Here is a 17,350-nt window from a genome sequence, read left to right on the forward strand (position 1 = left end):
AAGAATCATTTTGTGACTTACTGCTACAATTAATAATTGTCCCAGTAAATGCACAAAACACCTACATTTATTGGTGCCTTGTGAGAGGATGCCTACAAATGATAAGGACCCAAAGCACACATCCAAGTCAACCAAGGAATGGATTCAGAAAAGGAAGATCAAACTCTTGGAATTGCCCAATCAGAGCCCAGACCTCAATCCCACAGGAGATCCCCTGGCAATTTGAAGGAACTTGAACTTTTTTGCAAGGAAGACTGGGATAATATTGCCAGGTCCAGGTGTGCAAAGTTGGTAGAGACTTATTCACAAAGACTTTGTGCTGTAATAAATGCAAAAGGGGTTTATTATTATTTATTGGGGGGGGGCACACTTATGCAACCAGGGTGTTGTAGGTTTTTTCATTTCAATTATTTTTCCTAATAATTATCTATTTGTTTTTCTCTTGAATTTTGTTAGTAGCAAGGTCACATTAAAGATGGAAAAATGACTGACATGAATCTTGATTTCTGGATTTACATAACAAAAACCTACAATTTCAATAAGAGTGTGTAGCCTTTTTATATCCACTGTAATTAGCTAAATTAATTTATTAATAATAAATAATTATTTCAAACTTCTTGTATTTTGTTCTGGGTTATTTGTTTTTTCCATTTTTTATAACTTTTGTTTTCTTATTAAAACGCCTATTTATGAGACATGATGTTTCAGATGTCAATAACTTTGCAAACAAATGACACAGAGCCTTCAAACCATTATGAAAGGCATTTAAAAGGTTGTGATTTGTGAAAAAAGTTTTATTTAAACAACATCTAGTATCTGGTTCCATTTTGAGAAACCTTAGCTTGAATAAAGCAGATCCCAGGTGTCAGCAAGTTCATAAAGCTAGAATTCCTATTCAAAAGCTACTGTATATATGTAGAACACCTAACCATATAAAGCAGAATAACACAAACTCATTGGGTTCAACCTCTTTTTAATTTGTGGATCTCTTGCTTTATTTTCAGTTTTTACTCAGATAAGAATAAACTACATATGCAATTCTTTTGGCAGGAGGAAAGATTTCTGTTGAGTTCCATCCTCAATAGCTTTTTCACCACGGCACGCATTATGTTATATCTTTTATGCATCAGTTGAAGCATTCTGAAGTCTATCAAAAATGTAACATAATACTGTGTGTTACACCCTACCTGTCCTGGATAAAGCAGTTAGAAAATAGATGGACTGGTGGATTTATGCTTCTAAAAACATACCAAAACATGCAATATGGAAGATATTATTAATAATGCTAATAATGAACATGAACAAGTATGCAAACGTGGATACTGTTAATAGCAGGGGTAAAAACAAGCCGTAAAAGTAAATCATATACATTTTATAATAATATAAACAATATATTAATATTATATATAAATACTAGATAATATAATATTATAATCTAGAATAAGAAAGTGGTATTAAAAGGGCCACTGAAACGCACTGAAGCATGTGAAAAGATTTGTGTTTAAACACAGCCAAAAAGTTATATTTTTAACAAACTGTCCCTTGGGGTATTCAGTGCTTACTTTGTGCATTGCCTAATCTCACTGGGGGAAGGGTGTGTGGGGGAAGATTTAGTCTTTAGATAAATTGGCACTCTCTGTTCTTGTCTGAGAGGGCTTTGGAACAGTTTACAACCATTTTTTTATGCAACTTTGAACTGCAATGGCAAATGAAACCAATTGTAAATAAAATTAAGTTGTCAATTGTAAATATTATGATATTTACATTGATGTTTTTATTAATTGTATATATCACAGTATATTAAATATTCACTTGACATTCACAATCACATACTGTAAGTTTACTGAGGAGTATCCGATGACAAGGAGACGGCCCCACCTAGCCCCGGACAGACTGACAAAGCAATTTGGAAGGGTTAACTATCCAGCCATTGCAAACAGGTGCAACTGTAGCAGCCACAAATACATTAAAAACATTTCCCCTTGATTAGGACATCAGAGAAATTATATTGATTAAAAATCATAACTGTAATAAATTGTCAAGTTTCACTGTCTTGTGTAATAAACATTTATGAAATGTGAAGCTTCTTAATTTTTGAAGTATTCACTATCAGTAAGTTTCTTATTGCCTTTAAAACCATCATGCTGTATTTACTGTATATATAATACATTTATATGGTATACCCTCAGTTAACTGTATGCTATCGGTTCAGCATATCTGTGGATATAACTTCATGTGATTTGCGAATGTGGCGCATCAGGAATGTAGTCTTGTTCACATTTTAAAACTACAGTACAGGAAAAATATATTTTTCATAATCAAAATTTTAATTAAATTGTTTGCTGATCACTTATTGTTGAAAATTGCATTAAGGCAAAATACAAATTATACATTTTACCTGAAATATATATGATACCTATATACAGAAGTAATCCTGAAAGAAGCACATTGCATCACAACAAGTCAAAGTATAATAATAAACTATTTTTATATATCAAATTGAGCAAATTTGTTTTTGTAAATAAAAACAATATTAGTTTAATATGTTACATGATGTAAAACACAGTTTAAAATTAATAAAAGCCTAAACAGTATACAATTTAAATTCTAGCATTAGAAAAAGATTGTCCCTTAGCATTGACTGGGATTCAAAACCAGCCAGCGTTTTCTGGCAATAGCCTAACAGATTCCACAAGACACATTAAGCATTCACTGCTCCACTGGGTGGTTTTACAAAGTAGTGCAGTCCCACAAAAAGTATTTTTTTAAAAAGGGCAGAATGCTGTGTTAACTTGTAGTTTGCGCGGTGCAATGTGCTGCATCATCCGGTGAGCATTCTGAATGTATCAGAAATGTGAAGATACATTCCTATAAACATTAAAGGACAATTTACAGACCATTTTAATCAAGCCAGCATTTTTTGGGGGGTGGAAGAAAACCTACTTGGGTACTTAGGTAGTATGCATATTTCACACAGAAGGCACCTCCTACTGGAACACTTCCTATGCTCCCGATAACAAGTATTGCGTTCCACTTATGGCTAATTGCATTGTAATTAAAAGTTTATACAGTTATTAGTATGTAAATAATGTATGACTTGAAACTGTATAGGTGAGAAAGGGGGAACTGAAATAGCATGAAAACTATATTTTTACTCTGTCCTTTTTAGAATCTACAGTATATTCTAAATTAATCACTATTAATTCCACCCTCCTCCTCAGAAACAACTCTTTTGTAGAATGTATTTTGGAGTGATAGCAGACTTACATTTCTGAGGTTTTGGTCTCAGCCTGTGTTTTCCAACATGGTCTATGCTTTAAGAAAATCAAAGAGAGAAACACTGAATGAATAACACAGAACTGCATACCTGCATCATTTTACCTTTGGTTTTCAAGGAAAGAGGACAAAATAATAATAATAATAATAATAATAATAATAATAATAATAATAATAATAATAAACTTAAAGGTGGCTTCTTAAAGTGCTTTACACAATGACAACAACAATAAAAAGAATACACAAGATAAAACACAATTACAATACAAAGATGAGACCGTGGATGGTGGTACTAAGTATACAGTGGTGTGAAAAAGTGTTTGCCCCCTTCATGATTTATTATTTTTTTGCATGTTTGTCACACTGAAATGTTTCAGATCATCAAACAAATTGAAATATTAGACAAAGATAACACAAGTAAACACAAAATGCAGTTTTTAAATGAAGGTTTTTATTATTAAGGGGAAAAAAAATCCAAACCTACATGGCCCTGTGTGAAAAACTGATTGCTCCCTAAACCTAATAACTGGTTGGGCCACCCTTAGCAGCAACAACTGCAATCAAGTGTTTGCGATAACTGGCAATGAGTCTTTTACAGCGCTGTGGAGGAATTTTGGCCCACTCATCTTTGCAGAATTGTTGCAATTCAGCCACATTGGAGGGTTTTCGAGCCTTGACCGCTTTTTTAAGGTCATGCTACAACATCTCAATCGGATTCAGGTCAGGACTTTGACTAGGCCACTCCAAAGTCTTCATTTTGTTTTTCTTAAGCCATTCAGAGGTGGACTTGCTGGTGTGTTTTGGATCATTGTCCTGCTGCAGAACCCAAGTGCGCTTCAGCTTGAGGTCACGAACAGATGGCCGGACATTCTCCTTCAGGATTTTTTGGTAGACAGCAGAATTCATGGTTCCATTTACCACAGCAAGTCTTCCAGGTCCTGAAGCAGCAAAACAGCCCCAGACCATCACACTACCACCACCATATTTTACTTTTGGTATGATGTTCCTTTTCTGAAATGCTGTGTTACTTTTACGCCAGATGTAATGGGACACACACCTTCCAAAAAGTTCAACTTTTGTCTCGTCAGTCCACAGAATATTTTCCCAAAAGTCTTGGGGATCATGAAGATGTTTTCTGGCAAAACTGAGACGAGCCTTTATGTTATTTTTGCTCAGCAGTGGTTTTCGTCTTGGAGCTCTGCCATGCAGGCCATTTTTGCCCAGTCTCTTTCTTATGGTGGAGTCATGAACACTGACCTTAATTGAGGCAAGTGAAGCCTGCAGTTCTTTGGATGTTGTTGTGAGGTTTTTTGTGACCTCTTGAATGAGTCATCTCAGCGCTCTTGGGGTAATTTTGGTCGGCCAGCCACTCCTAGGAAGGTTCACCACTGTTCCATGTTTTCGCCATTTGTGGATAATGGCTCTCACTGTGGTTCGCTGGAGTCCCAAAGCTTTAGAAATGGCTTTATAACCTTTTCCAGACTGATAAATCTCAATTACTCTGTTTCTCATTTGTTCCTGAATTTCTTTGGATCGCAGCATGATGTCTAGCTTTTGAGGATCTTTTGGTCTACTTCACTTTGTCAGGCAGGTCCTATTTAAATGATTTCTTGACTGAGAACAGGTGTGGCAGTAATCAGGCCTGGGTGTGGCTAGAGAAATTGAACTCAGCTTTCCAAAGATGTGATAAACCACAGTTGATTTATGTTTTAACAGGGGAGGGCAATCACTTTTTCACAGAGGGCCATGTAGGTTTGGATTTTTTTTTCCCTTAATAATAAAAGCCTTCATTTAAAAACTGCATTTTGTGTTTACTTGTGTTATCTTTGTCTAATATTTCAATTTGTTTGATAATCTGAAACATTTCAGTGTGACAAACATGCAAAAAAAATAAGAAATCAGGAAGGGGGTAAACACTTTTTCACACCACTGTAGTAGGGCAGAGGGGTAAAGAATGGAACCAGTTAAGTAAAGGCTCTTCTAAAGAAGAAGGTTTTGAGTCTGGATTTGAAGGAGTTTAGAGAAGGTGACTGTCTGATATCCTTGGGGAGAGAGTTCCAGAGCTTGGGGGCATAACAGGAGATGGTCCTGTCACCCATTGGGGTAGGAGGACAGTTAGGAGACCAGAATTAGAAGAGTGAAGGTTGCACGGTGAGGAATAGGGTGATAATAGTTCAGACAGACACTGAGGTGCCAAGCAATGCTGAGCCTTATAGGTGAGCATGAGGATTTTAAAGTATGCACGGAATTTGACAGGAAGCCAGTGCAAGGACTCCAGGATAGGAGTAATGTGAACACTTGCACAATACCAGGTCAGGGTTTTGGCTGCTGAATTTTGGATATACTGCAGTTTGTTCAATGTAGATTTAGATACCCTAGCGAGTAAAGCATTACAGTTGTCAATTCGGGAGAACATAAATGTGTTAATCAGTTTTTCAGCCACTGATCACAGTTAGTGATAACATAGGGCATAGTCTAGCGATATTTCTGAGGTGAAAAAAAAGATGTTTTGACAATATGCTGCACATGTGGATCAAATGTTAAGTCAGAATTGAATATCACCCCAAGGTTTTTCAATTTAGACTGAAGCTCAAGTACAGAACCATCTACAGATAGGGTTACAGGATTGGCTTTACAAAGTTGATGGGGGGGGTGCCAATAAGCATGACTTCAGTCTTGTCACAGTTAAGATGAAAGAAATTTTGAGTCATCCAAGTTTTTATGTCAGAGATGCAACTAGATACAATAGAGACAGCCACATCAGTGTCAGGTTTGGTATGGATGTATATTTGAGTAGCATCATCATAGAAATGATAGGTGAGGACATGTGAAAGCTTAAAAGCTGACCAAGTGGAAACATGTAAATGCTGAAAAGCAAGGGGCCCAGTATTGAGCACCAGACTTAACAAGACCAATTTCAGACCTATACCCATTAAGAGAGACAAAGTGACACCGATCAGTGAGGTAAGACTTGAACCATTTCAGAGCAGTGTCAGAAACTCCAAACACAGTCTCAATTAAGAAAAAGTAAAATAAAGAGAAAGTAAAATGTTATGGTCAAAAGCAGCACTTAGATCAAGAAGGATAAGTATAGAAAGAGAACCAGAATCAGAAGCTATTAGAAGATCATTGGTGACTTTGACCAGGGCAGTTTCTGTGTGAGCTGTGTGAAGTTGACTGAAGCCAGATTGGAGAGGTTCGAAAAGGTTATTTGCCATGAGGTGGTTATGTAACTGAAATGTGACAGCACGTTGTAGAATTTTTGCAAGAAAAGGTAAGTTGGGGATGAGGTGAAAATTGTTTAGATTGTCCAGAGCCATGTTACGTTTTTTTGTCATGGGGGTAATGGCAGCAGTTTTGAGGACTGTTGGTACAACGCAAGTGCTCAAGGATTCATTTATAATATTGAGCACAATGGGACAGAGAGAAGAGAAACATGACTGAAATAAAGTGGTGGGAAATGATATGTGTAGTGGAGAGAATGTGATGCCAGATGTGGTCGATCTTGGAGGTAAAGAAATCTAAGAATGTGTTGCAAAGTTGCAATGAGGCAGGTAATGTGGTGGGGCAGTTTGTCTTTAGCAAACTGTTGATGGTGGAGAAAAGATGTCTGGAGTTGTTATTGTGATTTTCAATGATGTGAGAGAAGTAGGTGGATCTAGCAGACTCTATAGTAACCGTATATTCAGACAAGTAATCTCTCCAAGCCTGGTCATGTACATTTAGGTCAGAAAGATGTCACCTACGCTCAAGTTTGCAGGAGACTGCCTTCATAAATTGCAGATGGTCATTGTACCAGGGGGCAGGGTTAGAGAACGATATGGTTCAAGTTTTTTAGAGATCACTTTGAGATCACTTTTAGAGATTGGCCATATACAATTTCTTGTATTAGGAATTTGTTTTATAGGAGCAAAGGTGTCAAGGGTAGATAAAAGAGCACTGTCAATTAAATGTATTTTGTCCTCTAGAGTGTCAGAGGAAGAGAAACAAGATAAGGAGGATAGAACAGAATTTGCTAACCTTGGCTGATCATTTGATCATGAGTTGCAGAATTTGCAGAGCATGAGGGAGAAGTGTTAGAAACAGTTATTCCAGATTGAAGAGAATAGCTATAGTACAGATGCAGCCATTCAAAGTGAGCGGTACAGACACCGCGGTACAGATACCGCAGGTATGATGACACGGGGTACCGCGGTGCGTGATTGGTTGACCGACAGGGGCACTCGTGGTCCGTTGGTCTGTCGTAGAAAGACTTACTGTAAACGTCTTTACTGTGCCCGTTGTAGATATTGAATTTTACCACTGAAGGGAAATCTTAGTAGCTGAGCATAAAAAGAATAGGAGCATACTGTAACGCGTGTGAAGGCCATAAACGATTTTAATTTTGGAACGTAAACATACAGTACAGATGCAGCCATTCAAAATGGGTGAGGTATTTCGCGGCATACCCCGGTGGGCGTGTCACAGTATCACGCAGTATCACGCGGTATCACGTGTGTCACGTGACTAACTATCCGGCGTCGCCTTGTAAAACCGCCAGGGGGAGCTTAACCTCTCATGTACAGCATTTGAGCCTTTAATTTTGAACTGTGTATTACAGCATGTTAATCATCAGTCATTAAAATGTTGGTATATATTATGAAAGCAAGATTGCTCAGTTGGACAGAAGTACACAACCTACCTTTATCAGAAATATTTATGCATCAAAGCCTTTACTGAAGATATTACTAATAGTATTGATCATGGATGACTTTGGACAAGCTGTATACTCAAAGTATAATTTCTTTAGCACATTTGTACAAGCACTTGGAATCTGTCCAAGCCATACTTTGTCAGGCATTTTGTTTTACTTCAACGGGGCATAAAAACTTCCTTGCTTTTAACAGGGCGTTTCATAATTTCTAGCTACTAAAATGATTTAAAATGCGACACCTATCATTCAACTAGAGCTTAAAATATCACAAGGAAAAATACACACTGGTATTCCATTTCTCCCTAAACATTGTAAGCTTCGAAGTCTTTAACTAACGTGATACCGGAGTCAACAAGCATACTTTTAGAATTTGATTAAAAGGGAATATAATATGGAATCGCGTATCTAAAGAATTTAATAACGGTATGATTATATCCGTGTACTGCGGCAGGACTGTGTAAGGCTGTTTCGCCTACCTGATCATGCGAGCTGTCTTGTAGCCTACTGGTCTAGGTGCGTGACTACCAGCTGGCAGGTTGTGTGTTTGAATCCAGCTGGTGCTGGACTTTTATTTTAACAAACATTTCTTCGAAAAAATAGGTAAGCGATATTATGGACAATCAATTGACTTTTATATTTCAAAATATCGCAACATGATCGATATTTGCGATATTTTGAATATATCTTCCCTTCTGACAGCGGTTCCTGCTTCTATTGTGTGTGTGTGTGCAACAGTAAATTTTTATAGAGAAATGGAGGCTGGACAGTATGCGTTACAACATAAACATTTATATTGATTTAAATCGTGTTCTGATTTAAATCGCAAACACGTTTTTAATTATGTGTTTTTTAATCATGATCAGGCTAATGCATTTCTACATTTTCTGTATGAACCAGCTTAGAGGTTCATACAGAAAGACAGCTTGTGTTTAAATTGAGTGTAAGGTAATTTATGCTTCTAAAGTCATGGTCAGTATTGTTGTACTGTGCTGTACTGTGTCACATTATTTTATAGCGTTTTTATTGCGTTATTAAATCCGGTGGCGCTGTGTTAGTTTCCTGACTCACATTATTTAAACTGCGACACTGATCATTCATCTCTAAATAAACTTTATTTTATATAGCGTTTTAAGCGAATAGGTAATTAGATTGCTCATAAACCTAATCACTTTTTCTACATAAACACAGCGTGATTGCTCTCTGAAAATGCTTTTCCTTTATTTTTAAAGTAGGCTCAGATTTCAACTATAGATCGTATTATTATAAACTTTCTTGGAAAAATGTATTTTATGTAAACCATGTTTGCTATTAATTCATTTAGGGCTAAAATACGTTCATTGTCTTCTAATCGAGTCGAGTTGACATTGGAAGCCTGCCACACCCGGACCGTTAAACCAACGCATTAGCACGTCAAAGCCCATTGAGCCAGTATTGGCTTTAGTATCCCCCCCTTCTCCCCTCAATTCAATTCAATTCAAGGTGTTTTATTTGCATGACAGATGGGTACAAGCAGTGTTGGGTACAGTATGTATATTGTAACGCTTACGGCAGACAGGCACTGTGTAGGAGCCGACGCACCAGAGCAGCGCCTGCAATTTTTATATTTATAACTTAGTTTTTAAAATTAGTCAAGCAATACGAAGCATCTCCTTTTACTTAGTGCCTGAGCATACTGCAACGCGTGTGAAGCCCATAAACGATATTAATTTTGGAACTTAAACATACAGTATATGGCTGGTCTCGGTACTTTAAAGAAAACATACACACCAGTATTCCATTTCTCCCTAAACATTTTAAGCATCGAAGTCTTTAACTAACGCGATACCGGAGTCAACAAGCATACTTTTAGAATTTGATTAAAAGGGAATATAATATGGAATCGCGTATCTCAAGAAATTAATAACGATATAATTATATTCATGTTGCAAAAGAACTGCAATGGACATAAAAACTCCCTTGCATGGTTTCATTACGACCAGAATCGGTCTTGAGATATTTTTAACTTGATTTACAGTATTTGAGAGGTATGTCTTAACACCGATACTACATTGCTTAAGTACTGCTCACGTATATGTTTCACCGGGGTAAAGTTAGCTCGAAGTTCGAAAACGATTTTGGAGTTCTCTCCAAACCTCTTAGAGTTGCGAGAATGCTTGTTTTGTGTATAAAATACATTGTGGATGCTTTCTCAGCCTTTACTTTTTCGATTTTATGACATTTTTTTGACCATGCACGAATATTCTTTTGTCCATATCTTCGCAATGGAAGCACAGAACGCCGTCAAACCAAATGCATTTTAAAGACCACGACTTGTGGATATTTCCACAGCCTTTACATCAAACTATCAGTGAGCTAATTATCTTTTTTTAAACCTCCGGTTTTTCATCGATGCGTAATTACGCACGAACTGGAACCCGGGGGACCGCTGTGTGCACACGTTCACAACGCGAGAAATACTGTTCAATACGGCTTCATGCGAAAAACCCGTATATGACCATAGGAAGCAGAACAGCGCAGTCTCCCATTACCCAGACTGTAAGCACGGGAATAAAGCTTTGTTTGATTTCTGAAACCCTTCCTTTACGCCCTGTTTTCATTCAGGTAAGGGTCAACTATATTCACAATACTACTGACAGCAGGAAGATTAAAATATTCTTTTCTCAGCAGCTTATTAAAAACAGCTCCCATGATGTTCAAACCGATTTTTTACACAGAACACTGACACAGCTTTGCATTCTGAATCTCTTTTTCTCAGGCTTTTATTTAATATGGCACAATGCACTGGGATAGGGGTATTCTGTTCACAAACCAATAGCATTTAAACCACATCACCCACAATGCAGCAAGTGTTTTGCACACTAAGCAGGTCCTCTGACTTTTCCCAGCTTTGTTTTGGGTTGTGGAACCTTTCTTTATATTTTTTAGGATTTTCTGAAGATAACACTACAGGTAATACACTGGGATAGGTGGGTCATCTTCATGGCTCAATAGCATTTCAAATACAGCACCCACACTGTTGAAACCAAGTGTTTTACACACCAGACAGGCCCCCTAACTTTATATAACCTTGCTGTGGCTGTGGCCCCTTTCTTTAATTTTTTATGATTTTTTGAAGATAACACTACAGGTAATACACTGGGACAGGTGGGTCATCTTCATGGCTCAATAGCATTTCAAATACAGCACCCACTCTGCTGAAACCAAGTGTTTTACACACCAGACAGGCCCCCGGACCTCGTACAACCTTACTGTGGCTGTGGCCCCTTTCTTTAATTTTTTATGATTTTCTGAAGATAACACTACAGGTAACACAGTGCGATAGGTGGGTCGTCTTCATGGCTCAATAGCATTTCAAATACAGCACCCACTCTGCTGAAACCAAGTGTTTTACACACCACACAGGTCCCCTAACCTTATACAACCTTTCTGTGGTTGTGGCCCCTTTCTTTATTTTTTTAATAAGAATTTTAGTTTTTCAATATGGCACCATTAGACAGGCGGTACATGGGGATTGGGGGGTGCTATTCATGAGTCAATAGCTCTTCAAGCACAACAGCCACAGTGCTGCAACCAGGTGTTTTACACCAGACATTTCCCCTAACCTTATACAACCTTGCTTTGAGTTGTGGAACATTTCTTTATTTTTTAATGTTTTTTTTTACTGTAATCAAGTGTTGTGCTCACTAGGCAGGCCTCCTGACCTTTCACAGTCATGCTTTGTTGTGTGCAACTTTAATTATCTTTTTAGGATTTTTTGAACATGGCAACTTCCACCGAGACGGGTGGGGGGTGTGGGGGTGCTCTTCAATAGCTTTTTCATCTATACACACAAACGGATGTAACCAAGACACTCAGAACCTGTCATGCAGGGGCTGACTGCTGAGGATAGGGATCCAATGCGGTGCCCTTGGTAGGGTTGGCGCGAGACGCAGGCGTAGTCGGAGTAAACAGGCAGGGGCCCGAGTCCGGGAAGGCGTAGAAGTTGCGTCGGTAGGCAGAGGCGTAAATGAAGAGACAGGCTGGGGTCAGGATCCGAGAAAGCGTAAAACAGGCGAAGGTACAAAATCGAGTGGCTAAAGCAGTTGTCGGAAAAGCGGGGTCGAGGTCCAGGGGAGAAGTCATAGTAAGGCAAAGGCGTAGTTAGTAGGTAAGCTCCGGGAGAGAATCTCAATCGTGAGCAATGACCGGGGGACAGATGAGGGTTTAAGTAGAGGACTGATTGACATGTGCACGTTTGGTATGGGGAGAGCTCGAGGGAATGCGGGAGCGCTTGCCTGCGTGAGGGAGATTCATGACAGAACCAACAGAATCAACCTGAACTCATAGAAAAACAAGAATGCCCCCGAGACACCTGAATCCCCCTCCTGGACCACTCTGGTATCAACACCCCCAAACCCATCCATACCAGCTAACAAGATTCAGAATCGGTGCAACCCTCCAACCTGGACCAAGAGCAGGATGGGACAAGAACCTGCACCACACAACGTACACAGGTTTGTATTTTTGGCTGAAGATGAAAATGTCTAACATAGATTGTTTTGGTTCTAGCAAACAATAAAAATAGTTGTTAAAATCCAAACACACATAATGAGATCACTCTCTGTCAGTATGTGTAACATTCTGGGTCTGGGCTCCTCTGTATTTGGGCTAAAGAGAGTTCAACAACATTTATTAAATATACTGACATCATAATCTGACAAGATCCATTGTTTAGGGGAGACTTGACCACCCACTGTCCCCCTGGTATCGTGAAGCTCATTGTCCTTTAGCTTTCCAAAACCAGAATCACTTGGGACTCCGGGGGGATCGGTGTATGCAAAATATGAATTCCTTATGCAAGAAATTGTATATGGTCAATATAGCGATCATATCTTATCAGCAGATGGTAATCTCCAAGGAACAAGTAATAGGTTTATTCCACGCTGAAAAATGATCAAATGATTGATGAACCCAAGTGATTTGAAAGAAATGTTAAACAACTCAAAGCGAGGTTGTATAAGGTTAGGGGAGCTGTCTGGTGTGTAAAACACCTGGTTGCAGCACTGTGGCTGTTGTGCTTGAAGAGCTATTGACTCATGAATAGCACCCTCCTATCACCATGTACCGCCTGTCTAATGGTGCCATATTGAAAAACTAAAATTCTTATTAAAAAAATAAAGAAAGGGGCCACAACCACAGCAAGGTTGTATAAGGTTCTGGGGGCTGTCTGGTGTGTAAAACACCTGGTTTCAGCAGTGTGGCTGTTGTATTTGAAATGCTATTGAGCCATGAAGATGACCCACCTGTCCCAGTGTATTACCTGTAGTGTAATCTTCAGAAAATCATAAAAAATTAAAGAAAGGGGCCACAGCCACAGTAAGGTTGTACGAGGTCCGGGGGCCTGTCTGGTGTGTAAAACACTTGGTTTCAGCAGAGTGGGTGCTGTATTTGAAATGCTATTGAGCCATGAAGACGACCCACCTGTCCCAGTGTATTACCTGTAGTGTTATCTTCAGAAACTCATTACAAAATAAAGACAGGGGCCACAGCCACAGTAAGGTTGTATGAGGTTCGGGGGCCTGTCTGGTGTGTAAAACACTTGGTTTCAGCAGTGTGGGTGCTGTATTTGAAATGCTATTGAGCCATGAAGACAACCCACCCATCCCAACTGTAGTGTTATCTTCAGAAAATCCTAAAAAATATAAAGAAAGGTTCCACAACCCAAAATAAAGCTGGGAAAAGTCAGAGGACCTGCTTAGTGTGCAAAACACTTGCAGCATTGTGGGTGCTGTGGTTTAAATGCTATTGGTTTGTGAACAGAATACCCCTATCCCAGTGCATTGTGCCATATTAAATAAAAGCCTGAGAAAAAGAGATTTAGAATGCAAAGCTGTGTCAGTGTTCTGTGTAAAAAATCGGTTTGAACATCATGGGAGCTGTTTTTAATAAGATGCTGAGTAAAGAATATTTTAATCTTCCTGCTGTCAGTAGTATTTTCAATATAGTTGACCCTTACCTGAATGAAAACAGGACGTAAAGGAAGGGTTTCAGAAATCAGACAAAGCTTTATTCCCGTGCTTACAGTCTGGGTAATTGGAGACCGCGCTGTTCTGCTTCCTATGGTCATATACGGGTTTTTCGCATGAAGCCGTATTGAACAGTATTTCTCGCTTTGTGAACGTGTGCACACAGCGGTCCCCCGGGTTCCAGTTCGTGCGTAATTACGCATCGATGAAAAACCGGAGGTTTAAAAAAAGATAATTAGCTCACCGATAGATTGATGTAAAGGCTGTGGAAATATCCACAAGTCGTGGTCTTTAAAATGCTTTTGGTTTGAAGGCGTTCTGTGCTTCCATTGCGGAGATATGGACAAAAGCATATTCGTGCTTGGTCAAAAAAATGTCATAAAAACGAAAAAGTAAAGGCTGAGAAAGCACCCACAATGTATTTTATACACAAAGCAAGTGTTTTTGTAACTCTAAGAGATTTCGTGAAAGCGCTACAGGCGTGCCAAAATCGTTTTCGAACTTCAAGCTAACTTTACCCCGGTATATGTTTCTAGGTTTATATTATGCATTTCATACGGTCAAATTACTTTTGAGCAACTAATAAGAAACGCGAAACGGTATGCGTTTTACTTTCGTTTTGTGCTGGGACCCGTGGATTGATTAGAGATATCAAGTACATACAAGTCATTTTTTAAATGTTGTAGTTCGTCTTGAAAAAATGTTACGAGTACATCATCTATCAACAATTACACAGGTTCTGTTTCCATATTGCGGATTTTGGTTACGTAATATTATTTTCTAGATTTCACGTTGTGAATATGATGGGATGTCTGATGGGATGTTTCTAAAAATCCATCCTCTGTAAAACGTCTTCTCTAGTTCTCCTGCATATGTATTCGCTAATGAAGCTGTGTGTTCTGAGCCTAGATCTCTACATTTCTGTATGAACCAGCTTAGAGGGCTAAAGACAGCTTGTGTTTAAATTGAGTGTAAGGCAATTTATGCTTCTAAAGTCATGGTCAGCATTTATTTTTGTACTGTGCTGTACTATAGATCGTAAACTTGTTCTGTGCCAAGTCACATTATTTTATAGCGTTTTTATAGCGTTATCAAATACGGTGTTACTGTAGTTTACTGAGTCCCATGTCACATGGTCTGTGATTGAAACCTGTAAAACCGGTTTAATTCATCACATCCAGCACTCTTCAGGTGTGAGGGTCTTCTGCTCAGAATGAAACGCTAAAATGTTTGTGTATATTCTAATGGTAATGGGGGCGGGGTGTGTGGGAACAGGTTTGGTTGAAATTGCATTGCAGATCTATGTTCTTCACACCTGAAACATTTTCTCTGAAAGCATTTTCTTCGCAGTTTAACCGATCTTGTTACAGCATGTTACAGTTTACTATTATTAACCATATTCATTTTAAGTGCTTAATGTAAAATCTTGTAAAAATATATTTTCATTGTTCAAATATACATTAAGTCTGACTATCATATAATAAGTTAAATACAAAACTAAAGAAAAAATAGGGTTAAATATAATTCAAAATATTTTGCTAACAATGTTAACTGTTTATGAATAATAAAATGTATTAACTAAGGAGTAGGGTGGCACAGTTGTTAGTATGTTTTTTGTTTTGTTTCTTTTTCATAAATACAACAGTAGTACCTGATGTCTCAGTGGCTTTCAAAATTAAATTATGCATGCAAACCTGTGAACTAGAAAGATAACTAAGATATCCATCCATTATATTCCATAATATCCATGAAATATATGGCGCTGAAATACAGTATGTGTGACGCATAAAAGACACCAAGGGATTGGGTGAGCTCCCATCACAAAAAAAAAACTGCGAACCTGCACTACAGCGACCATAGTACAGTATGGAGACCAAGGCGTTTTACGGGAAGAGACGGGGTGCTTCTGCCGCCCCAGCTTCCAAAGAGCGAAGGGTAAGCAAATACAGCAGACTTCATCTGAAATACGCGATTACAGCGGATATTACAAGGTATTATTGCCGTTTTGAATTTTAAATTCAATTATAATTATTTCTTCGTAGCCTGTTCTTCAAGAAAACACCGCACGGGCGAAACGATCTACCACCAGGACAGTAAAAAAGAAAGCGGTAAGACGGAAAAAAAGAAAAGTTTATTTTGACTTCTGTTCCGCGACTGATGAATACTACTGTGTGACTTTATTTCTTACATGAATTATGTTATTTTGCCACAGGCCGTGGGTCTCTGCTCTCGGCCACTGGGCAGGGTGCCAACCTGTAGAAGCAGCACCTGTATGGAGACATTTTGGCAGCAGCGGGAGCATTACGATGCATTACTGGGGAGGATTGGGAGGCTAGAGTTCCAGCAGTCAAACAGTTGAGCAGCTGTCTCCCGAAAAGTGCCTCTCCCCGCCGCGCAGGCTGCAATGCCTGGTGGAAGCTCTGCCCCCCGCAGAGCACACACCGCCTCAGGACACTCCATCCCGGCCTCTCAGTTCACCACCGCGCAGGAATCTGTTGATGCTGTCCCCGCCGGCTATCTCCCCCCAGGAAGCACAGCGGAATTCACAGATGCCAGTGGGATGAATAATTCTCCCAGATGTCCAACTGCTACCCATCACCCAGGAGATGGAGGGGGGGTTGTACTTGCAGTGCATCGGCATAGACGGGAAAGCAAGAGCCGACCGCTACGCCGCCCTCGTGTTTCGAAATCTTGTGACTTTTGAAATTTACTGGGGGTGGACCACGTCTGTAAATTTCGATGGGTCCAGAGGCAAAAGTGCCTTGCCTTGCAGTCTCCGGGAAACCATTAGTACGATGGTGAATCGGAGATTCTCAACCCTTGCTGCGTACGACTGGAAAAGAATTTGTGATCGGATCAACGAAATGCTTCGTAGGAGGAGGCAGTCTTTTCCTCTTGTCTAACAGTCTGTCCACAAACAAAACATTCCTGTTAGACAAGAGGAATTGAAAAAAAAAAATTTTGTCAATGAAAATCGGTGTGTGTGTCTCTCCCTGCTGGATGTCCCTCTCACAAACTGCTGAATGAATAAAATAATTTTATTGAAAACGAGTTTGCGATTGTCTGGTCTTTAAATTCTTGAGATACGTGATTCCATATTATATTCCCTTTTAATCAAATTCTAAAAGTATGCTTGTTGACTCCGGTATCGCGTTAGTTAAAGACTTCGATGTTTAAAATGTTTAGGGAGAAATGGAATACTGGTGTGTATGTTTTCTTTAAAATACCGAGACCAGCCATATACTGTATGTTTAAGTTCCAAAATTAATATCGTTTATGGGCTTCACACGCGTTGCAGTATGCTCAGGCACTAAGTAAAAGGAGATGCTTCGTATTGCTTGACTAATTTTAAAAACTAAGTTATAAATGCAGACGC

At 39.0% G+C, this 17,350-nt stretch overlaps 1 protein-coding gene across 2 annotated transcripts in view; it reads right to left on the reverse strand.

Annotated features, from left to right (window-relative positions):
- LOC148639748 (NLR family CARD domain-containing protein 3-like) overlaps positions 1-17,350 on the reverse strand; it is a 98,008-nt gene that overhangs the window by 19,522 nt on the left and 61,136 nt on the right. For both annotated transcript variants that reach the window (XM_088620910.1, XM_088620911.1), the window contains one exon: positions 3,268-3,314. In XM_088620910.1, the coding sequence (XP_088477036.1) occupies positions 3,268-3,314 (47 nt within the window). The remainder of the gene's footprint in view (positions 1-3,267; positions 3,315-17,350) is intronic.

This window comes from Lepisosteus platostomus, chromosome 26 (genome assembly GCF_059453375.1).
Source record: "Lepisosteus platostomus isolate fLepPlt1 chromosome 26, fLepPlt1.hap1, whole genome shotgun sequence".
Lineage (NCBI taxonomy): Eukaryota > Metazoa > Chordata > Actinopteri > Semionotiformes > Lepisosteidae > Lepisosteus > Lepisosteus platostomus.